At 43.0% G+C, this 15,929-nt stretch overlaps 1 protein-coding gene across 3 annotated transcripts in view; it reads right to left on the bottom strand.

Moving 5' to 3' along the window:
• ORC1 (origin recognition complex subunit 1) overlaps nucleotides 1–15,929 on the bottom strand; it is a 34,355-nt gene that overhangs the window by 1,571 nt on the left and 16,855 nt on the right. For all 3 annotated transcript variants that reach the window (XM_033435517.2, XM_033435515.2, XM_033435516.2), the window contains exons 9-18: nucleotides 15,226–15,330; nucleotides 14,421–14,616; nucleotides 11,900–11,997; nucleotides 11,227–11,328; nucleotides 10,629–10,800; nucleotides 9,769–9,876; nucleotides 9,345–9,494; nucleotides 8,528–8,647; nucleotides 3,695–3,864; nucleotides 3,061–3,148 (exon numbers count right to left, since the gene is read on the bottom strand). In XM_033435517.2, the coding sequence (XP_033291408.2) occupies nucleotides 3,061–3,148; nucleotides 3,695–3,864; nucleotides 8,528–8,647; nucleotides 9,345–9,494; nucleotides 9,769–9,876; nucleotides 10,629–10,800; nucleotides 11,227–11,328; nucleotides 11,900–11,997; nucleotides 14,421–14,616; nucleotides 15,226–15,330 (1,309 nt within the window). The remainder of the gene's footprint in view (nucleotides 1–3,060; nucleotides 3,149–3,694; nucleotides 3,865–8,527; nucleotides 8,648–9,344; nucleotides 9,495–9,768; nucleotides 9,877–10,628; nucleotides 10,801–11,226; nucleotides 11,329–11,899; nucleotides 11,998–14,420; nucleotides 14,617–15,225; nucleotides 15,331–15,929) is intronic.

Genomic DNA, 15,929 nt, shown 5'->3' with positions numbered 1-15,929 from the left:
CCCTATCCCACCCCTCTAGGTGGTCACAAAGCACCAAGCTGCTCTCCCTGTGCTATGCAGCTGCTTCCCACTAGCTATCTGTTTTACATTTGGTAGTGTATATATGTCAATGCTACTCTCACTTCGTCCCAGCTTACCCTTCCCCTCCCCGTGTCCTCAGGTCCATTCTCTACTTCTGCGTATTTATTCCTGTCCATTTGTTTTTTTTTTAGATTCCATGTATATGTGTTAGCATACGGTATTTGTTTTTGTCGTTCTGACTTACTTCACTCTGTATGACAGACTCTAGGTCCATCCGCCTCACTACAAATAACTCAATTTCGTTTCTTTATATGGCTGAGTAATATTGCATTGTATATATGTGCCACATCTTCTTTGTCCATTCGTCTGTCGATGGACACTTAGGTTGCTTCCATGTCCTGGATATTGTAAATGCAGCTGCAATGAACATTGTGGTACATGACTGTTTTTGAATTATCGTTTTCTCAGGGTATATGCCCAGTAGTGGGATTGCTGGGTCGTATGGTAATTCTATTTTTAGCTTTTTTTTTTTTTTTTGCAGTACGCGGGCCTCTCATTGTTGTGGCCTCTCCCGTTGCGGAGCACAGGCTCTGGACACACAGGCTCAGTGGTCATGGCTCATGGGCCTAGCCGCTCCGTGGCACGAGGGATCTTCCCAGACCAGGGCACGAACCCGCGTCCCCTGCATCAGCAGGCAGACTCTCAACCACTGCGCCACCAGGGAAGCCCCTTATTTTTAGCTTTTTAAGGAACCCCCATACTGTTCTCCATAGTGGCTGTATCAATTTACATTCCCACCAAGAGTGCAAGAGGGCTCCCTTTTCTCCACACCCTCTCCAGCATTTATTGTTTATAGATTTTTTGATGATGGTCATTCTGACTGCTGTGAGGTGATACCTCATTGTAGTTTTGATTTGCATTTCTCTAATGATTAGTGATGTTGAGCGTTCTTTCATGTGTTTGTTGGCAATCTGTATATCTTCTTTGGAGAAATGTCTGTTTAGGTCTTCTGCCCATTTTTGGATGGGGTTGTTTGTTTTTGTGATATTGAGCTGCATGAGCTGCTTGTAAATTTTGGAGATTAATCCTTTGTCAGGGGCTTCACATGCAAATATTTTCTCCCATTCTGAGGGTTGTCTTTTCGTCTTGTTTATGGTTTCCTTTGCTGTGCAAAAGCTTTTAAGTTTCATTAGGTCCTATTTGTTTATTTTTGTTTTTATTTCCATTTCTCTAGGAGGTGGGTCAAAAAGGATCTTGCTGTGATTTATGTCAGAGTGTTCTGCCTATGTTTTCCTCTAAGAGTTTTATAGTGTCTGGCCTTATATTTAGGTCTCTAATCCATTTTGAGTTTATTTTTGTATATGGTGTTAGGGAGTATTCTAATTTCATTCTTTTACACGTAGCTGTCCAGTTTTGCCAGCACCACTTATTAAAGAGGCTGTCTTTTCTCCGTCGTATATTCTTGCCTCCTTTATCAAAAATAAGGTGACCATAGGTGCGTGGGTTTATCTCTGGGCTTTCTATCCTTTCCACTGATCTATATTTCTGTTTTTATGCCAGTACCATACTGTCTTGATTACTGTAGCTTTGTAGTATAGTCTGAAGTCTGGGAGCCTGATTCCTCCAGCTCCGTTTTTATTTTTCAAGATTGCTTAGGCTATTCGGGGTCTTTTGTGTTTCCATACAGATTGTGAAATTTTTTGTCCTAGTTCTGTGAAAAATGCCAGTGGTAGTTTGATAGGGATTGCACTGAATCTGTAGATTGCTTTGGGTAGTAGAGTCATTTTCACAATGTTGATTCTTCCAATCCAAGAACATGGTATATCTCTCCTTCTGTTTGTATCATCTTTAATTTCTTTCATCAGTGGCTTATAGTTTTCTGCATACAGGTCTTTTGTCTCCTAAGGTAGGTTTATTCCTAGGTATTTTATTCTTTTTGTTGCAGTGGTAAATGGGAGTGTTTCCTTAATTTCTCTTTCAGATTTTTCAGCATTAGTGTATAGGAATGCAAGATATTTCTGTGCATTAATTTTGTATCCTGCTACTTTACCAAATTCATTGATTAGCTCTAGCAGTTTTCTGGTAGCATCTTTAGGATTCTCTATGTATAGTATGATGTCATCTGCAAACAGTGACAGCTTTACTTCTTTTCTGATTTAGATTCCTTTTATTTCTTTTTCGTCTTGGATTGCTGTGGCTAAAACTTCCAAAACTATGTTGAATAACAGTGGTGAGAGTGGGCAACCTTGTCTTTTTCCTGATCTTAGTGGAAATGGTTTCAGTTTTTCACCATTAAGAACAATGTTGGCTGTGGGTTTGTCATATATAGCCTTTATTAAGTTCAGGTTAAGTTCCCTCTTGCCTACTTTCTAGAGGGTTTCTATCATAAATAGGTGTTGAATTTTGTCAAAAGCTTTTTCTGCATCTTTTGAGATGATCATATGGTTTTTCTCCTTCAATTTGTTAATATGGTTTATTACATTGATTGATTTGCATATATTGAAGAATCCTTGCATTCCTGGGATAAGCCCCACTTGATCAGGGTATATGATACTTTTAATGTGCTGTTGTATTCTGTTTGCTAGTATTTTGTTGAGGATTTTTACATCTATGTTCATCAGTGATATTGGCCTGTAGTTTTCTTTCTTTGTGACATCTTTGTCTGGATTTGGTATCAGGGTGATGGTTGTGATTTGTTTTTAAACAAGGCTTGTTCTGAAAGCTTTGCCCCACACTACACCATAAGCTGTATCAGGGCAGCAACTTTTGTCTTGCTCATCTTTGAATCTCCCACTCCCAGAAAAGTATCTGGCACATAGTAAAGCCTCAATCTAATATGCAGAAACCATTTGCTAATGGTCTCTCCTTATGCAACTCAATTAAATATCACATAAAAATAGGTGCTGGTTTGATATTCTTTAGCATAATCAGGTTGGCACAAAATAGAGACAGACTGTTACACAGTGGTTAAAATTCCCACATATTATATTTTAAAGGCACCAGACCAAAACAGGATTTTTTAAAAAGTAGATCAGTCACCTGTTGAAATGTTGCTTCCTCCAGTCCTGATCGACGGAACTCTGCAAGGATGGCTCTCAGGAAGCTCTGTTCCAGAACGGAGGAATTCCTTAAAGAAAATGAGGAGATGTGAATTCTCCTAAGTGGCTGTACCACCAACCCAAGGAAAGCCAAATAAAACTTCTCTGTGTCTTTAGAGAAGAGAGAGAAAAAAACTTGGGACTATTTCCTCCTATATTCCTATATGATTTGGCAAGGATTTCCCTTCCCCTCAAAGTCTCAAAATGATATGAAAAATAACACTTTGGAAGTAAGGGAACACAGCAACTATATCTGGACATGTACCAGCACCCCCATTTCATGGTTGAGTATATCATTCAATGTGAGAGAAGTAGCTACTTCCTTCTTCTTGTTTCCACAGCACTTTACTTCATAAACACCTATAGTATAACTCAATACATGGTAATTATTCTCCTATTATACTAGGATTACATTTCTGTCTCTTTGACTAGACTATGCTTCTTAAGAAAAGGGACAGCACTGTCAGTAAATGCAGGTTGTATGAGTAAAAGCTTTGAAAGGGAAGCATGCTTCCATGGCCCTCTCCAGTGGTCTTCCAAGGGAGGTTCAGGGTCAGGAAGCAGAAGCGTCTTACTTGATGGCAGTGATGTATGACGATGAAAACATCTCCTCTACTGCTTCCAGTAAGTGGGCTGTAGTGACCAGGCCAGGGGAGTCGGGCTTCTGGCAGGAGAACTCACAAATCTCTGTGGCACGCCTACAAATGTCCAGGCAGCGTCGTGCATCTCCAGAGAGGGCTGCTACCTACAAGAGGGAACATTTTATTCCTCGAGATCCCCTTGCCGTCTCAACCCAGAAGAAAAACCAACTGATTCTGTGTTCAGATAAAAAGGAAGGGCAGGGCTGGGAATGGACTTAAGCATGAAATTAAGTACTTGGCCCTGGCTGGGAACCTGGTGGGAGCTCAGATATAAATTATTATACTGTCCGGGACTTTTCCCCAAGTCCACACCACACCTTTGTCTTGGCCTTACAGATAATTCCAGAATGGAAGAGACAGAAATTCTCAACTTTATTTAATATTAGAAAAATGAAGAAATCTAAAAGAAGAGACCTTTGGCCCAAGATCATTACTGAACCATCTGGAGACACAAGGGTCTTGTTCCTTGCATGAAGAGAAAAAGCCAAGAGGCTGAGGTGGAGCCTATTTTGGAGATAAAGCCACAGCCTGGGGCTTCCCTGGTGGCGCAGTGGTTGAGAGTCCGCCTGCCGATGCAGGAGACACGGGTTCGTGCCCCGGTCCGGGAAGATCCCACATGTTGCGGAGCGGCTGGGCCCATGAGCCATGGCCGCTGAGCCTGCGCGTCCAGAGCCTGTGCTCCACAACGGGAGAGGCCACAACAGTGAGAGGCCTGCGTACCGGAAAAAAAAAAAAAAAGCCACAGCCTGAGCCTCCCTCACAGCATGTGATGAATTTTGGAAACTACCTGGTCAATGGCTAAATGAACCAGAATCAAGAGGGAAGGAAGCCATGAAGCTGGAGGACCCAGAGGAATCTGTAGTTAGATGAATTAGACCAACCCCCCATGCCAATGGCTCTGCTTTTGTGCCTGCCTTCCTTTCCATGTGCACAGAGGCTGAGGGGCTCCTGGGCTCCCTTTACGGGGAATCCTATACTCTCTCCCAAGATGACATAGGAGGGCTCTTGCATTTTAAATTTAACTGCGGGAACTCCTGGAGTCACCATTGCCTGCAAGGATTTCTGTTTGTATATTCCCAGTGCTTGCCAGCAACCCCATCATTCGCCTGACAACCATCGCAGGCGATGACATCCTGCCTGATAGCGTCCCAAAGTAACTATTTTCTTCCAATTATAAAACATTAAGTTTAAAAAAGCAAAGCGTATAGGCATACACATACATGCATGCGCAGGCATACACACACCAAAAACTAAGACATTAAAAGGAGTCATTTCTGGGAAGTGGGATTATAGGAGATTTTATTTTTTGACTCTTTTTTCAATTGGGGTATAGTTGCTTTACAATGTTGTGTTAGTTTCTGCTGTACAACGAAGTGAATACATGTATACATATATTCCCTCCCTCTTGGACCTCCCTCCCCCCCCATCCCACCCATCTAGGTCATCACAGAGCACCAAGCTGAGCTTCCTGCGCTATACAGCAGGTTCCCACTAGCTATCTGTTTTACACATGGTAGTGTATTTATGTCAATCCCAGTCTCCCAATTCATCCCATCCTCCCCACCCCACCCCTCCCCCGTGTCCACATGTCCGCTCTGTACATCTGCATCTCTATTCCTGCCCTGCAAATAGGTTCATCTGTACCATTTTTCTAGATTCCACATATATGCGTTAATATACAATATTTGTTTTTCTCTTTCTGACTTACTTCACTCAGTATGACAGACAGGATTATAGGAGTTTTTAACTGTTTTGTGTCTATTTCTGTTTTCAGAATTCAAATATAAGACATTCAAAACAAAAATCACTTTTCCAGTAACCCAAGACGGAAACATGAGCACCAGCGTATATTATTCCCTCCTTCTAATCTCCCATATTCAGCTGGTGAGGATGTCCTGGGGATGTTTCTGCCCTATCACTCCTCCTTTCCTCTGTGTGAAGCAGCACCATACAGTGGTTAATAGCAGGGACTCAAGGGCTGCTCAGAGGCCTAGAATCAAAGTGGACAGGTGACCCTGGGAGACTAGAAAACACCCAAAGCACTTCCCACTCTGAGGGTACCTGTGAACCTTGGCGACCGTAAGCACTCTTTTTGACTGCTTCTGGGGTGAGGGAGACAAAAGAAAAAGCTGGGGCCACCCAACACGGAATCTAAGAAAAGACCTTGCATAAACTTGGGACCCAACCTCCAGTATGAGGGTGAGTGAAAGACTTATCATGCAGAAGGGATGGCAAGAAAAATGGCCTGTTGTGACCTTGGCGTTAGGTGGGGGTAGGGTGACAAAAACTCACTGAGTCTTTGCAACCACAAGCCCTCACGTGGATTTGCACCCCAAATTTATGTTCTCCTAAAAACCTCAAGTAGAGAATTTTGTTTAAAAATGGTCCCAATTGGTAGTGCCCCTCAGTAACTGACAGAAGCACAAACAAACTAAATGAATTCAACTTCAGCCCAGGCCTCAATCAACTCTCAGATAAAGCTCTTAAGAAACATGAGTATACAGTTAAAAAAAAAAAAAAAATCAAGACACAAAAAACAAGGAAACAAGGCCATACAGACATGTGAATCAGCAATCAACAGAAGTAAACCTACAAAGACTTAAGATATCGTAAGATAAACAATATAGGTATGTTTCTATGTTAAGAAATAAAAGAGAGGTTTGAAATTACAGGCAAGAGTTTTGGGTAAAAGCAGCAGCCAAGTTTGAAGTCTTCTGAAACCTTATTTAAAGACCAAAAGAACCCTAAATAAGAAAAGGAAGCAACTCGAGAGCAGTAAACAATATAATTCTGAAAGTTGGAAAGAAGTGGCAGGGTACTGGTTAACCTAGCAGACTGAGAAAGCCCATTCCTCAGCCCGCAGTGAGGAATCCAAGAACAAACCTAAGTTACACTAAAAATCTTCAAGATGCTCAGGAGTTAGTGATACTGGAACTGGAGGTCAAGGGGGAAGTTTGGCTAAAATAAAGAGGACTGGTTGAAAGTTAAGAAATGGATGCCCTAGATCAGGAGTCGGCAAACTATGGCCTACCACATGTTTTTGTAAATAAAGTTTTATTGTAACACAGCTATGTGCATTTGTTTACATATTATATAATACATGGCTGCTTTCACAATGCAAAGGCAGAGTTGAATAGTGCTGACAGACCATTATGGCCCAGAAAGCCTAAAACATTTACTACTGGCCCTTCACAGAAAGTTTGCTGACCCTTGCCCTAGACCTCTCCCCCATTTCATGCTGTTGGTGAACATCAGGGCCACTGAGGGAGGGTTTAGGGCTCTGTGAGAAAATTTTGTGCCTTGGTAATTTGTACTGTTTCCATAAAACTCTTTGCCCCGGAGATTATCCCTCTTATGTACCATGGCAGGAGACCAGAAATTTACTCTCAAGCAAGGATAAACAAAAAAGTCTCTGGACGAGTAACACTAGGTACTGTTGCAGAGGAGGGGATGTCCCTTACTAAATATAGATGGTTACTATTTGCATGCTGAATTTGAAGACCTCCACCCTCCCTGACTCCAGCCCACCTCCCCTGATCCTAGAACACTGCCCTGCAGGCAGGACAGGGGAAGCCTACTCTTTGAAATCTGACTATCCCAGAAAATATGGGAATAAACTAAAGATATTGAAATTGGCCCAATCAGATTACCCCTCAGCGAAGCTCTTGATGAACAAGCTCCACTTATATACTCAGAGCTCCCAATCAGCTCTGTAATCTCCACCCTTAGACCTCAGCGGACCACAATGGCAGCTGAGGAAAGTCTACCGATGCAGGATAGAGACCAAAACCAACAGACAAAGCATCTTAGAGGAAAAGGGAGAAAACAACCTCAAATAAGTAGGATGGTATATAAAAGGACCATTCAGAGGAAAAAAAAGAACTTTTAGAAATTGCATGATTGCAGAGGTGGAAAACTCTACCAACAGAAGGGTTAGATAGTAACTTTGAGGATCTCTCTCCTAGAAAGCAAATCTTGGAGATAAACACCATATCTCGCTCACCTCTGACCCTAATACTTAATATAGTACCCATCTTTGAACAGGTGTTACAGACGTGTGTTGCTGCTATAGGCATTCAGAGTTCACATCGTTTCCAGTAAGAAACTAGAAATACGTTTATAACTGTTTTTAAGTGCTGAAATACTGTGGATGTGTGGTGTCTTTCATTCAGCTCAAGGTGGACATTTAACCTGAGTTGTTCCTCAGCAGCCTCGGAGAAGTCTTCGTGGAATCTCAATTGGCATTCTCCCAGTAAGCCTGGAGGGGGTAGGCATCCCACACTTCATATCTACCATGGAACATGCACCCTGCTAGGTACATTACAGACATGGCCTCATTTAATTCTCACAATGACCCTATGAGGTAACTATTATTATTCCCATTTTTCAGAGAAGAAAACTGAAGCCCAGGAAGTTTTTAAGTAACTTTTCTGTAACCTTCCACATGCTTATTAAAGTATTAGAGCCAGAATTCAATCCAGGTTTGTCTACCTCACTCACTACGTTGCCCTTTTGATTATACAAAGCTCCCTGAATCAATTAATCTTCACTTGTATAAAAGCCCACCATACTCAGAGCCTTCTAATTAGTTATACAATAAGAAGGTTAAGGAATTTTTCAGAATTTTGTTTCTATATTTTGGTATTTGTTTTTACAGGACTTCCTAATTTTTTCTTCATCTCCAGAGCACCCAGCATAGGGCCTCACATGGGCAGGTACTCAGCAAAAACTGTCGGTGTGACTAGGAGCTCCCCAAAGGTGACTTACCTTCCTGGCTACCAACTGGATGGCATCATCCTCAAAGGCCTTTAAATGTTTGAGTCGGGACACCAGGATCTGTTGCAGTTGGCTGTGAGTATAGGGCTGGAAGGACATCCTGGTTAGACCCTGGGGAGTCAAGATGACAGAGGAACAAGTTCATGGATTTCCCACTCCAATAGTCCTGGTGGAAAGCCACCTGCAAGTCCCCAAACCTGATTTCCAAGTCCCATGTAACAATTTACACATTTCATCCCAGGACTACCACTGCTTCCAGCTCCTTTTGTTACTGATAATGGCCTGTGGGATCCTGTAGGGCAGTAGCTCTCGACTGTTTTTTCATTTAGCTTAAAAGAATCTTCTATTCTACTGGAATCATTTACAAGTAGATCTGAGCAGAGGTGCTCTCGTCAGAGTGGGTGGGACGATCTTCACCTCTACAACATGCACCAGCTTGGCTCCCGGTGTCACTCCTGCTGAACCACAAGGTCCACAAGGGCAGAGACTGTGTCTGCCCCATTCACAGCCATACTCTGTGTATCTAACACTGCCTGACAAGGGTAAGCACTTAAGTATTTTTTTTAAATAATTAAACCTTTAGGGTTCTGTGCAGTTTAAGAGTGCAGAGGTAGCAGAACACCAAGAAGATAGGTTTGCAGAAAGCCATGCAATGGTGACATATTTAATTCCAACTTAGTAATTATAAGAATTTCAGAAATCACATTTCTTACTTTTCCTATTTATTTTAGATTCCTATGTTTTCATTTTTGGAGAAATCCTTGGCCCAGCTTATGGGTCTGTAAGAACAGCTTGAGAAGGGCCCTACCAGTCGGCTGGACACCCGGTTCATCATGATGCGCTCTGGCAGATCCATGGTGTTGGCAATGGTCAGGACCACAAGCCGGGCCTCCTTGTGAGTGGGCCAGTCAAAGAGATTGTACATTACGTCTTGTTTCTGAGTCCACAGAAGGTCGAGCTGCCAGGAGATGGAGAGAGACGCAGGGTCAACCACAGAGACGGAGCCGGGGCCCCGGAGGGAAGCCTGTTACCACTGCTTTAGCTTCAGGTGCTCTCAGGTCACACCACCAGCGAGGACATCAACGGACACATGCCTCTCACCACCAGAGAATGGGCCAAAGTGAAGGAAGAAGGGAGCCAGGACTTGCCGCCCGCCCAGTATTTGCTCCCGGAACATTGCAATCAAGTGCCACGCCACTTCCTCTCCAGTCCTTCCGTGGGCACCTCCTTACCTCATCCACAAGCAGCACAGTGGTTTCCTGAGAGGACCCTCGAGTGCGGAATCGCTTAGCCAGCAGTTCTGCCGCGTGGTGAGCTGTTGCCCTGTGACCCGTCAGCTTCTGCATTGCGGTGGGGCGGGGTGGGTGGGGGAATGTGTGGTGAACTGTAAGGACTTTACTCCCCTGGGCTTAAAGTTAAATCTGCATATAGAGGAAGCTATTCAGCCTGAGGACTTCAGTATCCTACCCTCTGCCCTCCACTGGAAGGAGAAGAGAAGGCAACTAGAGACAATAGTGTTTGAAATGCAGATGAGCCACAGGCTGGCCCCAGAAGCCCCTCCAAAATCATTAGTGTACGACTCTGTAACTGGACGTTGCTTGTTCCAAGATAACAGCTAATGAATGAAAAAGTGAGATGCAAACTTCGGCCTACCTCTGACCCCTTTTCCGGTTTGCCACAATGCCCGCTGTGTACAAATGGTTTTCACCATGTTGGTAAGTACTAGCTTCCAGAAATTCCTATCCAGCTCCTAGACTTCAAGGTCCTTGAGGGTAGGAATTCTGCCTTCTTTCTCCTTGCTACCTCTACACAAAGGACAATGCTTGGCAAGTTGTGAACATGTAATATGCACAAAATTAAGTAAACCTTTCCCTTTTCATGTGCCACCCAGAAACTGTATTTTCCAAAAAAGCCCAAACAGGGGAATCCCTGGCAGTCCAGTGGCTGAGACTCTGTGCTTTCACTGCCGAGGGCCTGGGTTTGATCCCTGGTCGGGGAACTAGGATTCTGCAAGCCGTGGGTCCAAAAAAACCCAAAGACCAAAAGACAAACCAAAAAAACCAAAACAAAAAGCCCAAACAGCGTTGCTCACCTGCAAGATTTGCACATAGACTTGGTGGGGCTCTGTCAGCTTCATGCCATTGACCTCAATGTATTGAAAGGGAGGAACATCATTTGCTTGGGATGCCTGCTGTAGGCAGCGTATCACCTCGTGTACAGTGGCAGTCTTCCCTGTCCCAGGGACCCCGGAGATGTACATGCACCTGGGGCAAGAAGAGAAGACCCCAGGCTAGGTCTGTGCAGCTGCCTGACACTATCATCAGTTATGAATGAGTATAAGAATGTGTGCTGAAGGAAGGACAGAGGCCCCTGAAATGTGGAGGTGGGAGCAGTAAGGACCATCCTTGGAAGCTGATCAGAGCAGGACCTGTTTATATAGAACCATTCATTCTATAAGCAATGCTGTATGCCAAGTGCCCACCCAAAAAAGGCCAGTGTCATTTTCTCTGTAAGACAGAATTCTATAGAATTACTTTGACAACAAAAACTGCTTCAGAAGCTTAGGCTTCAGCAATGGCCTTGCCTGTTCTGACACCAGGGAAAGACCGCTTGGGTGAACTACAGCACCTGAGGTGGTACGCTAGCAGGGCCTTCTGCCCTGAGCATCCTGCTTCCTCAACATGACTCACCCTCCAGTATGGTCAAGGAGTTTGCTTTCCACAAAGTTGTATATGTCCTGGAATTCCTGTTCCCGACAGGGAAGAGACGCAGGTACAGCAGAAACATGCAGCCTAAAGTTGGTGGTAAATGAGAGAAAAGGAGGACTTTAGAAGCATTTTACTATCTACTCAATAATAAATGGAAAAGATTTATCTATAGTTTCTATTTGAAACCTTAATCTCACATCCAAGGGAATGCCTTCATTCTTAAACTTCTTCATTTGGCCTTTCTCTACCCAGACAAATCACCCAACTCAGTGCTTCTAACTAAGAGTACATATCACCTGGGGAGGTTCCTCAAATCACATGGGTGGACCTCATCCCACATGAGATTCTGATTCAGCTGATTTCTGGCAGGATCTAGGCTTATGTATTTTGAAAAAGTCCCCACGCAGTTCTAAAGGGTACCGCAACTGAGAAGCAGTGTCCTGACTCATCACCTTCCAACCCTGAGAAAGTGGTGGCAGTGGACTGCAGACTCCTCCCAGAGCCTGTCCACAGTAGCTCACCCAGACACTGCTTGAGGTTTCTTCTTTCTAGACACACACGTTCATCTTACTCTCTACCTTTATTATGTACACCAATGACTACAAAGCACTCCCAGCTCATCTGAATGAAAGCAGGGGCCCCCGAGTGACGTCACCTCAGCCGGGCCTCCTCCAGCACATTGGCGGGCTCCTGGGCAGCCAGGTTTCGGCTGCGGATCCGGGGAGTGGCGTGACGTGGTGTTCTGGGCTCGGGCTGTATTCAAAAGACAGAACATTTAGATAATCAACAAGGACCTACTGCAGAGTAAAGGGAACTCTACTCAATATTCTGTAATAACCTATATGGTAGGGCTTCCCTGGTGGCACAGTGGTTGAGAGTCCGCCTGCCAATGCAGGGGACACGGGTTCGTGCCCCAGTCTGGGAAGATCCCACATGCTGCGGAGTGGCTAGGCCCCGTGCTCCGCAGTGGGAGAGGCCACAACAGTGAGAGGCCCGGGTACTGCAAAAAATAAAATAAAATAAAAAATAACCTATATGGCAAAAGAATCTGAAAAAGAATGGATATATGTATATGTATAACTGAATCACTTTGCTGTACACCTGAAACTAACACAACACTGTAAATCACCTATACTCCAAAATAAAAAAAGAGACAGAACATATTTCAGAAGGAAAAAACAAAGCAAAACTCCATCCAGGATGCATCAGCAAATCTGATTCGTGATGAGCTGATAAAAAGAAAAGAGGTAGTGAATTCCTCTTAGTTCCTTCCTGTATAGATTACCAAGATTCTCCCTTTCTCTCCTACGTTACATATACATTTTGTTCATCGTCCAAACACAATTTCTTATTTCTAATTTACTATAGTATTAGGATTTGAAAACAATGTCAGTCTGAGGAAAGAATGAATAAAAGTATGGATTAAATACTTTTCAAAGTAAAATACTATCTTCAAAGAAAGGCAAATACTTTCTAATCCTAAATACTCTGCCCAAATAGGGTACAGTAGCAGCATAAACTGGGTTTGATTCCTAAGATCCTCCTCTATTCTGCCCCCACGAGTTGCATTCACTGATTAAAATAAAAAAGCATCTTTAAAAAATATAAATAAAAAACATCTTCCTCTAGCCTTCTTTGAAAATATGGTCAATCTTTAGCTCAGAACTTCCACGATCCACTACACAGTACTGGAAGAAACCTCCCTAGATTTCTCCACTTCGAACCATAGGGTCATTCAGTTTAGGCCCACAGACCGATTTCACCATTCTCTTTTTTCCCTTGCTGCTGGTTCATTAGAGCAGGCCTGCTACCCAGTAGTATTCATGGTGTTTCCACAAAGCACTCCCTTTCGTGGGGGCATTTCACCTACCCACCCTCTGCTTGTAGCCAAGCTATAAAGTGATAGTCTCTACACCTCTTCCCAAACGCAGAACAGCATTTAGACCCTGTTAACAGCTTAACATCTATTAACTCTGGAGAAAACAGGAAAATAATAACAAACCTTGCTGAGAAGGTTTTTTTTTTAAGAAAAAAAAGTGGACTTCTGACTTTTTTATTATGCTAAAGAGGCCCCCGCCCCGCCCCTAAATCCCTTCTTCTGGGTGGGACCCAGGAGATGCAATCAAACCAGATCATCCGGGTGAGCTATTCTACAAGACTGCCTCGTCCAAAGCCGATCTATTGGATTTCCTTCCCTAAAGGTCTTTTCTTTGACTTCAACCCAAGCCCAATCACATTTTTCTTGATATGGGAAAATGGAGATCAGCTTTAGAAAGGTCCCTAATTAGGCATTTCTAAATTGTTCTAAAGAACAACATGCTCTACGAAAAATGTTTCCTAATATACTAATGCCCTCACAATAACACTAATAAGTTAATGGCCTTGAAAAGTCATGTGATAATGAAACCAATTTAACTTTGTTTAATCCAAACATTTCTCAAACATGTTTGAACACAGTAAGACCCTCTTTTCTTAATAGCTTTCAATGCTCTGCTAAAGTTCCACAGAAAGCAGACAGATATCCATTTACCTGTTCCATGTTTCACACAATTCATTCCCAACACCTAGTAGTGCTCCCTATTCCTCAAGTGCATTGAGTGGCACAACAAAACCAATGACACGGCTCAGCAGCCCTGGATTCAATACCCACTGAGCACTGACTACACACAAAGCCCTCTGCCAGCTTTCAAGGGAAATGCAAAGATGAGGAGTCCGTTCTTACAGTTCTTGTCCTTCCCTCAGGCAGTCTGGCTATTGGCCATTTGGTTCCGTATCTTAAAAGGAACTTGGACTCAAATTTTATCACTGTCTACTGGGTTCATTTTCAGTCCTAGGGTTCACGTAGAACCTTTCCTCCATGAATACACAGGGAACTTTACTCAATACTCTGTAATAACCTATATGGAAAAAGAATCTAAGAAAGAATGGATATATGTATATATATATATAACTGAACCACTTTGCTGTACACCTGAAACACAACATTGTAAATCAACTATACCCCAATATAAAATAAAAATTAAATTTAAAAAAAAAGAACCTTTCCTCCATGAATACTCCAAGTGGCATAGCTTTGAATATGACAGACCTATGCTCAAAACCCAGCTGTTATTAGTTGTGTGACCTCAGTCACCACAATTTCTAAATTACTAGAAATAAACCTAAAAGAACCTTACGGTTTTCTTTGGTGTCTTGGAGGGGGTCTGTAAGGGTGACTTCATGGAAGAGCGTAGGTTCCTGGACACACTGCTGGGTGTTCTCCTTGGAAGAGGGGGTGTGGAAGCCTCTTCCTCCTCACTGTCAGAGTCTGAAATCTCGGCTACCGGAAGAAACTCTTCATCTCCTTGGTCACTTTTACTATTACCTAAAAACCTGAATGGTAGGACACATTATTTTCTGATATTTGATGTCTGAAGTCTACATAAGAAGCTCCTAACAGATCAGTGTGGATTCGAGGTATTGCAGAGTCTCTCCTGCAACGGAGCAATTTCAGATGTGCTCCTCTTCTTGGGCTCTTGCTACCGGGAAGCTCTATTAAGGGCTTTATTTATATTATCTCATTAAACCCTACACAACTTTGTGACTTGTTTATTATTATTCCCATTTTATAGATGAGGAATCCAAGGTTTAGAAATGTTAAGTAACCTTCCCAAGGTTACACAGATAGTAAATGACAAAGCCCAGGTTCAAATCCAAGTCTATCAGAATCAAAGTTCATGCCCTTAGGCACCACACTAACAGTCTTGCTGGGCGTGATGATGATGGGGCCCTGGGAGCCACCTAAGGCCAGGGCAGTGTTTCTTGCCTCTTTCAAACTATGACATTTATGTGAAATTAACATAATTCCAGACATACTAGGTAAAGGAGAATTTCCATGGATTAGCAAACAACAAACAAGAAATAAAAAGAGGATTTAAGAAATAGGATTATAGATTTCACAAATGGCAGGATGTTTTTATGCCTGCCAAGCAGCAGTCTTACCTAAGCTGCTGCCTAATCCGATTCAAAGTCAAGAGAGAGCTCTTTCTGCGGATACGACAACGGGGAGTAGAGGTAGCTTCATCCTGAACTGGTTCTTTGGCCTCCCTGCAAGATACCACAGCAAGGTTATGGAAAGCAGTTTGGGGCACCAGGGATCAGCAGCGGGACTAGAAGATAGTCAGGTAGCCTGACTGGCTCCTATTCTTTCTGCAGCTACTTTGGAAGGAGCTAATCACACTGTGCTAAAAAGTTTGTAACTGAAGTTTGACTCAAACCCAGAGATTAAAGTTTGCCAAAAGCTTATCACTTAAATCAGACTCATCACCTCTCCCAACTAGAGATCAGAACATACTCATCCTAGGCAGAGTTTCTTATCCTTTTTTAATTTCTGACATATCAGTGAATTTACTGTCCACTCAAGGTTAGCAGAAATGCAGCCATATTTTCAATACAAAGCATTTATCAAGCAAACTAGGTGAGCCAGGTGCTGCAGTTTCTGAGCAGGAAACATTGCCATTTCAGGCTCGTCACATTCCCTGTGCAGCCCATCATTTATAAACATTGCCCAATGTCAAACTGCAGAGTTTCTTCCAGATGCATTATCTTCTTGTACTGTATGTATTTGAAAACGGCTTCCAGTTTAAAAGAAAAAAACCCCAAAAACCTAAGAAAATCACTGTTAAAATGTGGCAAAGAGCCACAGC

Source organism: Orcinus orca, chromosome 1 (assembly GCF_937001465.1).
Source record: "Orcinus orca chromosome 1, mOrcOrc1.1, whole genome shotgun sequence".
NCBI classification, from domain to species: Eukaryota; Metazoa; Chordata; class Mammalia; order Artiodactyla; family Delphinidae; genus Orcinus; species Orcinus orca.
The sequence above is the reverse complement of the archived record's forward strand: the minus strand, read 5'-3'. Positions and strand labels throughout refer to the sequence as shown.